The sequence below is a fragment of the Palaemon carinicauda genome, chromosome 36 (assembly GCF_036898095.1).
Source record: "Palaemon carinicauda isolate YSFRI2023 chromosome 36, ASM3689809v2, whole genome shotgun sequence".
Lineage (NCBI taxonomy): Eukaryota > Metazoa > Arthropoda > Malacostraca > Decapoda > Palaemonidae > Palaemon > Palaemon carinicauda.
Window position 1 is genome coordinate 17,366,156 of NC_090760.1, and position 14,898 is coordinate 17,381,053.

The 14,898-nt window shown below is 37.3% G+C and overlaps 1 protein-coding gene across 1 annotated transcript in view; it reads left to right on the plus strand.

Moving 5' to 3' along the window:
- The window catches only part of LOC137628503 (uncharacterized), a 20,476-nt gene extending 6,222 nt beyond the window's left edge, over nt 1–14,254 (plus strand). The window contains exons 3-4 of the mRNA XM_068359655.1: nt 6,169–6,427; nt 6,676–14,254. Of these exons, the coding sequence (XP_068215756.1) occupies nt 6,169–6,427; nt 6,676–12,810 (6,394 nt within the window). The 3' untranslated portion in view covers nt 12,811–14,254. The remainder of the gene's footprint in view (nt 1–6,168; nt 6,428–6,675) is intronic.
- The last annotated feature ends 644 nt before the right edge of the window (nt 14,255–14,898 follow it).

Consider the following 14,898-nt stretch of genomic DNA (forward strand, 5'->3'; position numbering starts at 1 on the left):
AGGAATGATATTATTATTATTATCATTATTATTATTATTATTATTATTGTTGTTGTTGTTGTTGTTGTTGTTGTTTTAGTAAATATTTAGTGCATTATTATTATTATTATTATTATTATTATTATTATTATTATTATTATTATTGTTCAAAATATTTAAGTTATACTGAGGATAATAGCAATGAGAGGAACTAATTACTACTATAATTGAGATTCAGGTAATAAAAGTTTGTGGCAGGCATAACAACTTTTATTTGTGTTTGATCTACCGGATTCCAGACATAGATGATACTATCTTCAATTGTCTTCTTACCATTATGGCTAAGATACAAGAAGATGATAGAAAGGCTTCTTTTGTCTTTGTTGGTGATTTTAATGCTCACCATAGGGAGTGGTTAAGTTCTATCTCTCCTACCGATCGCCATGGCTTAAGAGCTTTAGACTTTGCCTCTGAATCAGGCTGTGAGCAAATCATAAATGAAGCTACTCACAGGTCTGGTAATTGCTTGGACCTCGTATACACTGACTCTCCTGGCGTTATAACTAGTAAGGTTGGTTCTCCAGTCGGGACATCTGATCATGCCTTGATTTCATTAGCAGTGAAGACTGAGCAGCCTGTCCCTGATATATCATACTCTTGTAAAATTTATATGAAATCCCAAGCAGACTGGATTGGGATTTTGCATGATCTTTTGTGCTTGAATTGGTCACAATTATATAGTAGTGTAGATCCTGTCGTCCCTTTGAATGAGAATCTAGTCAACATAATTGATAGGCGTATCCGTTTTCGTGTGCTAAGGTACCGAGTGAAGGACAAACCGTGGTTCAATGATGATTGTAGACGTGCTTATTTGGAGAAGCAGGAGGCCTATCACCTTTGGAAGGGTAACAGATCAGATTTGACCTGGAACAACTATATTCAGCTTCGAGCTTTTGCTCAGAGAATTTATACCTCAACTGAAAAGGAGTACAATTTAACCATAAAAGAAACCCTTTCTGGTACAACTCAGGAACATAAATGGTGGTCTACCCTTAAATCTGCACTCTTTGGTGTAGATGCAACAGTTCCTCCTTTACTTAAACCAGATGGCTCAGTCACTCATTGTCCAAAGGAAAAGGCAACCCTTTTGGCTGATGTTTTTGACAGTAAACAGAGTAATGAAAAACTTGAACATCCTCATTCCTGTTTTCCTGAGGCTAAACTAACTAGTTTAGCTTTTCGATCTCTTGAGATTAAAGCTCTGTTGATGGACCTTGATGCTTATGGAGGTGTAGACCCAAATGGTATTTTTCCTTAGTTTTTTATAAAGACAGCAGATTTCTTAGCTCCAAAGTTATCTGTTATTTTGCGCAAATTAGCAAGAAGAGGAGCTTTTAACACTTGTTGGAGAATTGGTAATGTTACTCCTCTATGTAAATGTGTTTGTGGTAGCTCAAGTCCCACTGATTATCGCCCAATTTCCATAACTCCCATATTATCTAAAGTTTTTGAACGTCTTCTTGCAAAATGTCTTAATAGGTTTGCTGAAGGTAATCACCTACTCCCTAGTTTGCAATTGGTTTTCTTAAAGGCCTTGGAGCATGTGATTCCCTTCTTACAATCTCCAATGCTGTACAGAAATCCCTTGATTGTGGTCAGGAAGTTCGTATGATTGGCCTTGATTTTAGTGCTGCCTTTGACCGTGTTAATCATGAGGCCCTTGTTTTCAAACTGAAACAGTTGGGAGTGGGTGGGTCGTTTCTTAGCATTATTATTGATTTTTTAAGTAATAGATCTCAAAGAGTTGTTGTTGATGGGCACCGTAGTGAGTATATGAATGTGATATCCGGTGTTCCACAGGGTAGTGTTCTTGTCCCATTACTTTTCATACTATATACACATGACATGTGGTTTGGCCTAGAAAACAAGCTTGTTGCATATGCAGATGATGCTACTCTCTTTGCATCAATTCCATCCCCTGAATGTAGTTCTGGGGTTGGTGAATCCCTTAATAGAGATTTACCTAAAATTAGTGCATGGTGCAAATTATGGGGTATGAAGTTGAATCCTAACAACACTCAAAGTAAGTAGGTCAAGGACGGTGGCTCCTCAACATCTGGATCTTAGTATTGATAATGTTTCTTCAAAATTGTATGACTCTTGAAATTTTAGGTGTGATTCTCGACAGCAAATTTACTTTTGAGAAACACATTAGGTCTGCGTCTTCTTCAATTGCACAAGAAATTGGCTTATTGAGAAAGTCTTACAAGATTTTCGGTGATCAATCTATTCTGAAGAAGTGTTTTAATTCTTTCTTTCTACCTTGTTTTGAGTATTGTTCTCCTGTCTGGTGTTCAGCTGCTGATTCTCATCTTAATTTGTTGGACAGAAACTTACGGTCTATTAAATTTCTTATTCCTGATCTAGATATTAATCTTTGGCACCGTCGTTCAATTAGTTCATTATGAATGTTGCATAAGATTTTTCATAACTCTGACCATCCTTTACATTCAGATCTCCCTGGACAATTCTATCCTGTTCGTAATACTAGGCAGGCAGTTAATTCTAATAGCCAGGCCTTCTCCATCATGAGGCTCAATACTACACAGTATTCTAGAAGTTTTATTCCATCTTTTACCAAGTTGTGGAATGATCTTCCTAATCGGGTAGTTGAATCAGTAGAACTTCAAAAGTTCAAAGTTGGAGCAAATGTTTTTATGTTGACCAGGCTGACATGAGTCTTTTTATTGTTTATAAATGACATATCTGTTTTTGACGTTAATAGTTTATAAAGGACTTATTTGTTTTGACGCTTTTACTGTTTTTAGAATGATATATTGTTAATTTGTTCTCATCATTTATTTATTTCCCTATTTCCTCTCCTCACCGGGCTATTTTTCCCTGTTGGAGCCCTTGGGCTTATAGCATCTTGCTTTTCCAACTAGGGTTGTAGCTTGGCTAATGATAATAATAATAATAATAATAATAATAATAATAATAATAATAATAATAATAATAATAATAATAAAAATTCAAATCCATTTATTTCAGTATAAAATCTCTCTCTCTCTCTCTCTCTCTCTCTCTCTCTCTCTCTCTCTCTCTCTCTCTCTCTGTGGTTATATTAAAAAGGTAATTTTCATGTACTACACTGGATATATTCTAAGAATTCCTCATTATTTTTTTCTTTATGGTCAATTTCCTCTTGGTAAGGGAAGAAGAGACTCTTTAGCTATGATAAGCAGCTCTTCTAGGAGAAAGACACTCTAAACTCAATCCATTGTTCTCTATTATTGGGTAGTGCCATAGCCTCTGTACCGTGGTCTTCCACTGCCTTGGGTTAGAGGGTACACTCGGGTACACTCGGGCACACTATTTTATCTTTTTTTTTCTTCCTCTTCTTTTGTTAAAGTTTTTATAGTTTATATTATATATGAAATATTTATTTTAATGTTATCACTGTTCTTAAAATATTTTATTTTTCCTTGTTTCCTTTCCTCACTTGGCTATTTTCCTTCTTGGAGTCCCTTGGCTTATAGCATCGTGTTTTTCCAACTAGAGTTGTAGCTTAACAACAACAACAACAACAACAAGCAGCAGCAGCAGCAGCAATAATAATAATAATAATAATAATAATAATAATAATAATAATAATAATAATAATAATAATAATAATAATAATAAATGGCGAGGATCAAGTTAAATAAAGAGATGATTCTTTTAACCGAGTCATTCTTGAAATATCACGTGGCTAGTTTTCTTTTAAGGGTATTCATAGAAAACTGTTCTCTATATTATAATGGACTGTATTAAGTTTAACTGAGAACGTACGGTAAACAGTAATAGTCTTAAGTGAAATTGCAGTGTATGTATACATGTGTGTTTATGGTATATTTTATTAAAATTATTGTAAAAGAAATGTATATCACACGTTGATCAAAAATTCAGCGGTGTATAGTTTGTTAAGGATATATGATGTAGAAAGTATTTGATTTGAAATGATTAAAAGTTGAAGGGATTTGAGCTCCTATCATGATAGGAATATTGGTTAACAAAAGGTCTTAAGCGATTTGTGTGTTTTATCTCCATCTTGTATTTAATATACCTATGAATAAAGTTAATATACTCAGGAAATATATCGACACTGGAATACAGTGTGGTTGATGTGTGCAAATCCTTATGTGTAAGTAAATATGAATTACAAAGCCTGGTGAAAGAGGTTGTAGCTGTTTTTAAGAGGGAAAGTTTATAGTGATCTTTATCAAGTCTAAAGTTACAGTGGTAAGTTGATAGTAGGGAGATAGAGCAAGGAATATTATTATTATTATTATTATTATTATTATTATTATTATTATTATTATTATTATTATTATTATTATTATTAGCTAAGCTACAACCCTAGTTGGAAAAGCAAGAGGCTATAAGCCCAAGGGTTCCAACAGGAAAAAATAGCCCAGTGAGGAAAGGAAATAAGGACATAAATAAACAATCTGAGAAATAATTGACAATTAATGAAATATTTCAAAAGCAGTAACAACATCAAAATAAATATTTCATATATAAAGTATAAAAAGACTTACGTCAGCTTCTTCAACATAAAAACATTCACTGCAAGTTTAAACTTTGGAAATTTTACCCATTCAACTACCCGATTAGGAAGATCATTCCACAACATAGTCGTGGTTAGTAGAACACTGGGAGACTTTTTAGTTTTATTATAGAGGAATGAATCGTATTGATTGATAGTATGAAAAAGGAGGTTAATGACAAGATAACAAAAGCATTAAGAGAATAAAGAAACTCAGTAGATTGGTTTAAAGAACAGGAAGAAAAATTTGCTTATGATTTGATTGCTGAGCCAATTCTTCTTTATGAAAGTGAAAATATTAATAAGAAAAAAGTCAGAAGCTGTTTAGATTAATAGCCTTTGGGTTGTGTATCTAAAGTAACCCGGAGTTTTTTTTACCAGCGTCATCCCTACTAAAGAAACTCCTGTTCATTATACGCTGCTTGTTCAGTTAGTAAAGTTAGGCAACTTTAGAACTTGTTAGTTCTTTTATACCAACCATGAAAACCTAGATGCCATCGGGACACTATAGGTTGGCCAGGGCACCAGCCGCCCGTTAAGATACTACCGCTAGAGAGTTATGGGGTCCTTTGACTGGTCAGACAGTACTACAGTGGATCCTTCTCTCTGGTTACGGTTCTTTCCCTTTGCCTACACATACACCGAATAGTCTGGCTTATTCTTTACAGATTCTCCTCTATTCTCATACACTTGACAACACTGAGATTACCAAACAATTCTTCTTCACCCAAGGAGTTAACTACTGCACTGCAATTGTTCAGTGGCTACTTTCCTCTTGTTAAGGGTAGAAGAAACTCTTTAGCTATGGTAAGCAGCTCTTCTAGGAGAAGGACACTCCAAAATCAAACCGTTGTTCTCTAGTCTTGGGTAGTGCCATATCCTCTGTACCATGGTCTTCCACTGTCTTGGGTTAGAGTTCTCTTGCTTGAGGGTACACTCGGGCACACTATTCTATCTAATTTTTCTTCCTCTTGTTTTGTTAAAGTTTTTATAGTTTATATAGGAAATGTTTATTTTAATGTTGTTACTGTTCTTAAATTATTTTATTTTTCCTTATTTCCATTCCTCACTGGGCTACTTTCCCTGTTGGGGCCCCTGGGCTTTTAGCGTTCTGCTTTTCCAACTAGGGTTGTAGCTTAGCAAGTAATAATGATAATAATAATATACATCCATGGAGAGGAGCACTGGTCCAGCAGCTTCCCCCTTAGATGCTTTCCACGAACCAGAAGGCACTACCCTTTAGTGGTAGGCTACTCTCTGTAAGTGGTAAAACAGCATTTGTTAAAATAACATACATGTATGTACCCCCACCCTTAACGTGTTGAGAGGGTTTGCGTATCGCCGTGATTAGCAAAGCTGTGTTAGTCAGGTCCAACCATACTAGGTTGGTTTGCAGTGAACGATCAAACTAAAGTGTCCCACCATTACCAGTCTGCAGTTTGTCAGCGTGGTGATGAAAACCGGCAAAATCCCAGACATGAATAAAAACATGCATGAAACTTTTGTGAGTTTTGTCATACAGTAAACTGGATGGCTATATTTGTTGTTGTATATGTATGTATACATATGTATTGATAAACAAAAAGCTTTCCCTTCCACAGGGAGGGAGCGGATCAGTATACGTACGGCAACTCCCAACCCTACTACGACACTGATTACGGAGACACCTACAATAACTATTACTACCAAGCGAATGACCCCGCAGAGGATGATGACTTTGACTATCCTGACGATCCAAACGTCTACGAGCAGCGAGTGCCTTACCAGCCCTATGATAACCTTTATCCTGAAGGGGATATAGATGGCACTACTGAGGTTCAGGCTTCATATGGTGAATTTAACAACTACGTACGATCAGAGGTAGGTTGATGTATGTGTGATATTATTTTGCACTGAAGATTTTTTTCAATTTCTACCTACTTCATGGAAAAACATTATCTGATTTTTCTGTTATTTTTCTACACATATAATCTTTACTACAATATTGGTTTGAAAACAGTACTTGTCTCATTGTAAAAATGGGTGAGATTATTTGTTTCCATAATGCTGTTTTAGAAAATATGATATCTCAGATTTAAGTTACAGTGATTTTTTTTATATAATTTCAGCCCAACTATCAACAAGACAACCTTGATATTGTAGGTGGTGAGCTTGGAGGAATTACTGACTACACTGAAAACTACCTTGGGTACGAGGGTGCTACAAGACCTATTGTTTACAGGCAAGGAGCTCACTTAGCACCAGAGGGAGCCTTTGGAGAAATCACAGAAACAAAGGACAATTACAGGCAGTATTATGCTGAAAAACAACCAGCTCTGAGGCAAGGTACTCATTTAGTCACCAATGGGAATTTAGAGAACGGAACCGAATACGGTAAAGAGTTCTACCAGAAGGCCTCTGAAAGACCCCAAAAGCAGAGATATTCTGATAATCTTCGACAAGAGGGTGATTTGGATGACATCACTGAAACTCACGATAAACATCGCCAGTTTGAGGCTCAGCGTCCGGTTGTCCTGAGGCACGGAGCTCACCTGAAAACAGAAGGAGATTTTGAAAAAGACACTGTTTATGACAGAGACTATGAAAATAAAGGTGTTGCTAAAAAGAGAAGTGGCAGAAGAAAGTCGGATAACCTCAAACAACAAGGAGATCTAGAGGAGGTTACTGAAACTCATGACAAACACCGTGAATTCTATGCTGAGAGACCAATTGTACAACGGCATGGTACAAATCTCTTAACAGAAGGAGATTTTCTAAAGGATACTGAATACGGTAAGGAATATTCTCAAAAGGACTCCAAGAAAAGAGGTGCTTATAGGAAATCTGACAACCTAAAGCAACAGGGAGATTTTGGAGAAGTTACTGAAACGCACGACAAGCACCGGCAGTTTGAGAGCCAGAGGCCTGAAATACAAAGGCACGGAGCCCATCTGAAAACAGAAGGGGATCTTGAAAAGGACACCGTTTATGAGAGAGACTTTGCTAACGAAGGTGCTGCTAAAAAGAGAAGTGGTAGAAAAAAGCCGGATAATCTCAAACAACAAGGAGATCTAGAGGAGGTTACAGAAACTCACGACAAACACCGTGAATTCTATTCCGAGAGGCCAGTTGTACAACGGCACGGAACTAATCTTTCAACAGAAGGGGATTTTTTAAAGGATACTGAATACGGTAAAGAATATTCTCAAAAGGACTCCAAGAAAAGAGGTGCTTACAGGAAATCTGACAACTTAAAGCAACAGGGAGATTTTGGAGAAGTTACTGAAACGCACGACAAGCACCGGCAGTTTGAGAGCCAGAGGCCTGAAATACAAAGGCACGGAGCCCATCTGAAAACAGAAGGAGATCTTCAGAAGGATACTGTTTATGACAGAGACTTTGCTAACAAAGGTGCTGCTAAAAAGAGAAGTGGTAGAAAAAAGCCAGATAATCTCAAACAACAAGGAGATCTAGAGGAGGTTACAGAAACTCACGACAAACACCGTGAATTCTATTCCGAGAGGCCAGTTGTACAACGACACGGAACTAATCTTTTAACAGAAGGGGATTTTTTAAAGGATACTGAATACGGTAAGGAATATTCTCAAAAGGACTCCAAGAAAAGAGGTGCGTATAAGAAATCTGACAACCTAAAGCAACAGGGAGATTTTGGAGAAGTTACTGAAACGCACGACAAGCACCGGCAGTTTGAGAGCCAGAGGCCTGAAATACAAAGGCACGGAGCCCATCTGAAAACAGAAGGAGATCTTCAGAAGGATACTGTTTATGACAGAGACTTTGCTAACAAAGGTGCTGCTAAAAAGAGAAGTGGTAGAAAAAAGCCGGATAATCTCAAACAACAAGGAGATCTAGAGGAGGTTACAGAAACTCACGACAAACACCGTGAATTCTATTCCGAGAGGCCAGTTGTACAACGGCACGGAACTAATCTTTCAACAGAAGGGGATTTTTTAAAGGATACTGAATACGGTAAAGAATATTCTCAAAAGGACTCCAAGAAAAGAGGTGCTTACAGGAAATCTGACAACTTAAAGCAACAGGGAGATTTTGGAGAAGTTACTGAAACGCACGACAAGCACCGGCAGTTTGAGAGCCAGAGGCCTGAAATACAAAGGCACGGAGCCCATCTGAAAACAGAAGGAGATCTTCAGAAGGATACTGTTTATGACAGAGACTTTGCTAACAAAGGTGCTGCTAAAAAGAGAAGTGGTAGAAAAAAGCCGGATAATCTCAAACAACAAGGAGATCTAGAGGAGGTTACAGAAACTCACGACAAACACCGTGAATTCTATTCCGAGAGGCCAGTTGTACAACGACACGGAACTAATCTTTTAACAGAAGGGGATTTTTTAAAGGATACTGAATATGGTAAGGAATATTCTCAAAAGGACTCCAAGAAAAGAGGTGCGTATAAGAAATCTGACAACCTAAAGCAACAGGGAGATTTTGGAGAAGTTACTGAAACGCACGATAAGCACCGGCAGTTTGAGAGCCAGAGGCCTGAAATACAAAGGCACGGAGCCCATCTGAAAACAGAAGGAGATCTTCAGAAGGATACTGTTTATGACAGAGACTTTGCTAACAAAGGTGCTGCTAAAAAGAGAAGTGGTAGAAAAAAGCCAGATAATCTCAAACAACAAGGAGATCTAGAGGAGGTTACAGAAACTCACGACAAACACCGTGAATTCTATTCCGAGAGGCCAGTTGTACAACGGCACGGAACTAATCTTTCAACAGAAGGGGATTTTTTAAAGGATACTGAGTACGGTAAAGAGTATTCTCAAAAGGACTCCAAGAAAAGAGGAGCTTATAGGAAATCTGACAACCTAAAGCAACAGGGAGATTTTGGAGAAGTTACTGAAACGCACGACAAGCACCGGCAGTTTGAGAGCCAGAGGCCTGAAATACAAAGGCACGGAGCCCATCTGAAAACAGAAGGAGATCTTCAGAAGGATACTGTTTATGACAGAGACTTTGCTAACAAAGGTGCTGCTAAAAAGAGAAGTGGTAGAAAAAAGCCGGATAATCTCAAACAACAAGGAGATCTAGAGGAGGTTACAGAAACTCACGACAAACATCGTGAATTCTATGCCGAGAGACCAGTTGTACAACGGCACGGAACTAATCTCTCAACAGAAGGGGATTTTTTAAAGGATACTGAGTACGGTAAACAATATTCTCAAAAGGACTCAGAGAAAAGGGGTGCTTATAGGAAATCTGACAACCTAAAGCAACAGGGAGATTTTGGAGAAGTTACTGAAACGCACGACAAGCACCGGCAGTTTGAGAGCCAGAGGCCTGAAATACAAAGGCATGGTGCCCATCTGAAAACAGAAGGAGATCTTCAGAAGGACACTGTTTATGACAGAGACTTTGCTAACAAAGGTGCTGCAAAAAAGAGAAGCGGTAGAAAAAAGCCAGATAATCTCAAACAACAAGGAGATCTAGAGGAGGTTACAGAAACTCACGACAAACATCGTGAATTCTATGCCGAGAGACCAGTTGTACAACGGCACGGAACTAATCTCTCAACAGAAGGGGATTTTTTAAAGGATACTGAGTACGGTAAATCATACTCTGAAAAGAATTCCAAGAAACGAGCATCTAAAAAAAAAAACGACAATTTTAGATCGGAAGGGGAGTTTGAAAATACCACCGAAACTCACGATAAACATCGTCAATTCGAATCAGAACGGCCCGAAATCAAAAGGCATGGGACTAATTTAGTTATTGAGGGAGTTTTGCAAAAAGACTCAGTTTATGATAAAGAATTCGATACCAAAGTTGGAAAAAAAAGAAGTGGAAAGAAAAACCCTGATAATCTAAACCAGTTGGGAGATTTCAGTGATAAAACAGAGGTAAAAGAAAAGTTCGAGCACAAGTCCTCAAAACGGCCTGCTAAAATAAAGGCTGAAGATAATCTCCACCAGGAAGGAAAATTCACAGATAACACAGAGGTCAAGGACAAATACAAGGGTCAGCAGACTGAGAAGCGCAAAGCTAAACGATTAAGTGGAAACCTTAAAAGCGAAGGGAAGTTTGGTGAAATAAGTGAGGTCAAGGACAAATATCAACCAACTGATCCCTCTAGACCAGAACGTAAGAGAGGAAAAACAAACCTCCTCCTTGAAGGACCGACAGAGGGTGACTCAGAATATAATGCCATGTTCCACTTGTTCGGAGGCCAGAACCGTCATTCTTACCGAATCTCTGACAATTTGAAGCCAGAGGGAGCCTTTGGAGAGACGAGTGAAATTCGTGATAAATATAGACAATTCGCAACAGAGCGCCCTGTTATTTGGCGTCAGTCAACTAATCTGAAATCCGAGGGAACATTTGGAGAATCCTCTGAGTCTCGTGACAGATACAGAGAGTTTAAGGCTGAGCGACCAGTAGTGAAAAAGATGGGCTCAAATCTACATCCGGAGGGAGATTTTGGTGAACTGAGTGAAGTCAGAGACAAGTATAGAGAACTAGAAACTCATCGCAGTATTGCCCCAAGGCATGTGGACACAATTAAAACTGAAGGCAAATTTGGAGAAATATCTGAGAAACATGACAAATATAGAATTTTTGAATCCCAGAGAATGGTAGCTCCAAAACATGGTGCCAGTTTAAGACCTGAAGGAAATTTTGGTGGGACTTCAGAGTTGCATGATCAATATAGGAACCTTAAAACTGAGAGAAATATTGCAAAACGTCATTCAGCTAATCTAAAACCTGGAGGTCAATTTGAAACTAATACTGAAGCTAAAGACAACTATGTCAATCAAGAAACCCAACGCAATGTAGCTAAACCCCTAAAGGACCAGTTAAAACCAGAAGGTCAGTTTGGTGAGGTAACAGAAATCAAAGATAAATATAGACAGATGGAAATTAGAAGAAATATTGCAAAGCGTCACTCGGCCAATCTGAAACCAGAGGGCAATTTTGGAGAAACTACAGAAGCCCGAGATAAGTACAAAGAATTAGAAACTCATAGAAATATAGCCAGGCCAATTGGTGATAAGCTAAAACCAGAGGGGCAGTTTGGCGGTGCCACTGAAGCAAAAGACAAATATGTAGAGCTTGAACGAAAAAGAAACATTGCCAAAAAGCATTCAGCATATCTTCGACCAGAGGGTCACTTTGGTGAAACTTCAGAAATACGTGACAAATTTAAACCACTAGACTCTCAAAGGAACATCGCTAAGAAACACTCGGCAAACCTGAGACCAGAGGGAACGTTTGGTGAAACAAGTGAGGCTCGTGATAGATATAAGGAATTACCATCGCAAAGAAACATTGCAAAACCCATCAGCGATATGCTGAGACCCGAGGGAGACTTCGGAGAGATAACCGAGGTTAAAGACAGTTACAGAGAATTGGAGCGCCAACGCAATATCGCCAAAAAGCACTCTGCAAACTTGAAACCGGAAGGAAAGTTTGGAGAGGTAACAGAAGCTCATGATAATTACAAAGAATTGCCTACCCAGAGAAATATTGCGAAGCCCATTGGTGACAAGTTAAAACCCGAAGGCAAATTTGGAGAGGTAACAGAAGCTCATGATAATTACAAAGAATTGCCTACCCAGAGAAATATTGCGAAGCCCATTGGTGACAAGTTAAAACCCGAAGGCAAATTTGGTGAGATAACAGAGGTAAAAGACAGTTACAGAGAATTAGAGACTCAAAGAAATATTGCAAAGAAACACTCGGCTAACCTAAAGCCTGAAGGTCAGTTTGGTGAGACGACAGAAGTGCGAGATAAGTACAGACAACTGGAAGTTCAAAGAAATATTGCCAAACGTCACAGTGCTAAACTGAAGCCTGAAGGAAATTTTGGTGAGACTTCAGAACTTCATGACAAGTACAGGAATTTGGCTCCACAAAGGAACATCGCCAAGAGACATGCAGATATACTGAAACCTGAAGGAGAGTTTGGTGAAATAACTGAAATTAAGGATAAATACAAGGCGCTCGACTCTCAGAGAAACATCGCAAGACGCCACAGTGCATCTTTAAAGCCAGAAGGAAAATTTGGTGAGGTAACTGAGGTCAAAGATAAATACAAAACCTTTGAAAGTCGGCGTCCGATAGTCGAAAAGAAAAATCAAGACAGTCTTTGGGAAGATGGTGTCAAAATACCTTTTAAAGGTAACACAGAATCCACTTCAAACTACACAGAGTTTAACCTGCGTGCCCTTGACTTAAGGGTGCCCCCTAAGTACACGTACAATGTCACAGCTGTAAAAGTGGCATAATGAGTCATTGAAACGTACTTTTATCAGATAATCTAATTTTGTATAGCCCAGTTGTACGATCTAGGCAAATCATTTTATATCACCACTGTTCTGGCTGTTCATGGAACTAGCTCAGTTGAAATGAGATATGAGTTTACTCAATTGATATATGATGGGTTGACTTGACTTTTTTATATTTCCCTGATGTAAAACCCTCTCTTCTGCCTTATTATGATGAATGAGCTTTAAAAAATGTTTAATTATTTATAGTATAGGCTTCATACCAATGCATTTTTTAAGTCTAATATTCTATAAAGGTGCATGTCTTTGAAATCTCTCTAGATATCCGAGATGTATTATGCCTTCGTTAAATGTAGAAGCATATAGAACTAGTACTTATAAGTCTTCTTACTTTTTGTAGGATCTCAAACCTGTGACGAGCCTTAAAGTAGTGCTTTTATATAAGTCTTCTTACTTTTTGTAGGATCTCAAACCTGTGACGAGCCTTAAAGTAGTGCATTTATCGTAGAGTTGGTTCAAGAATCGCTATAACATCTGCAGATTGATCGTAGTATAATTTTACCAGTTTATACATTGTATGCTTGTGCATATCAAGAGAAGAGTCATCTCATCATTCCTCTTTTAGTCAATTTGATCTTGACTGCAATAGTCAAATTTATATCAGTATAAAACATTTTATCGTTTCTGCAGTATATCTAATCATTTCAGAAATACTATATCTCATAATTTTCTTTTTCATCATATGCTATTATTGATCCTTTTAATTTTTTTAAACTCTTAGTGCTAAGGGAAATACATATATGTAGATGGATATGTATAAATAATTTAATTATTTCTCAATTCTTTCTGCAGGGATTCCTTGCAATATTATCAAATGGCAATGTTTGTTAAGGAATCCATTAAAATCCAGTACCAAGGAGAAACTGGCATATAAAGAGCATTGTTTTAAAGGCATGTTTGTCTTCAATGCATACGAACCTTAGGATTTTACTATTTTTCTTATATTTTTTCTTCCGGTTATATAAAATTTCAAATTTTCTTAAAGATATATTATGTTCTGAGCTGGAAATGGGCAAAGCTTTCGCTTAAATAACCCTTTGTTCAGTACTGAGATGTGACAATGTTGAATATTGTGCATCGTTGTCTCTGTATGCCATGTTTCTCTTTGCTGTGGATCGGACGCACGTGCGTCTAGACGCTTGCTAGTCTAGTTGCTCCGTTGCTATTTAGCTGTGCTATAAGTATTTTTAGTGCGGTTGTTTATAATTAGAGATTTATCTTGTTATATTTAATGGTTAAGTCTATTTACAAAGGTTTTAACATTGGAATTTACATTTCACTCCCTGTCTGTCTTCACTATGTTGGAATTGGTCAGGTTATGGCTTTCCTAACTGATGCTGGTGGTAATTCTATATTTGGCCTTGACAGTGAGTGTCCCTGTGATTAATAAGGACTATTAAAGATTCAACCAATAACTACTGGAACTTAATCTAATTTAGCCTACAACTACCGCAGACATCCCAACCAATTGGTTCAGAAAGTTCTTCAACTACCATTTTTTTCTTGACTCCTGTAATGAATCTGCTATCTGCTTCCCAAATTCAACTACTATGATCCCATGGTGATTTATTCAACGGTAATGAGCCCGTCAGTTTCTTTGACATTGAATCCTGTATTGTATAGTTTTTACTGATGAAGAGGACTGGTATTTATGATAGTGATACTGTTAATGATCCCATTTCATCTGCTATTTTATTACTTCAGCAATGACTTAAGTCAAGGTTTGCTTTTTGTTTATGTGGCTTTATGACTCCTAAATGTTAAATGCTTTTAACAAAATGCAAACAAAAATGCAGCCACCATAGCATTTGCTGGGATTAATACATAGGTTGATGCACATGGAATCGAGTTTTGAATGTAGTATTACCCTGCGCATAAGGATTCACTGTATATATATATATATATATATATATATATATATATATATATATATATATATATATATACATATATATATATACATATATATATATATATATATATATATATATATATATATATATATATATATATATTTTACGTATATAT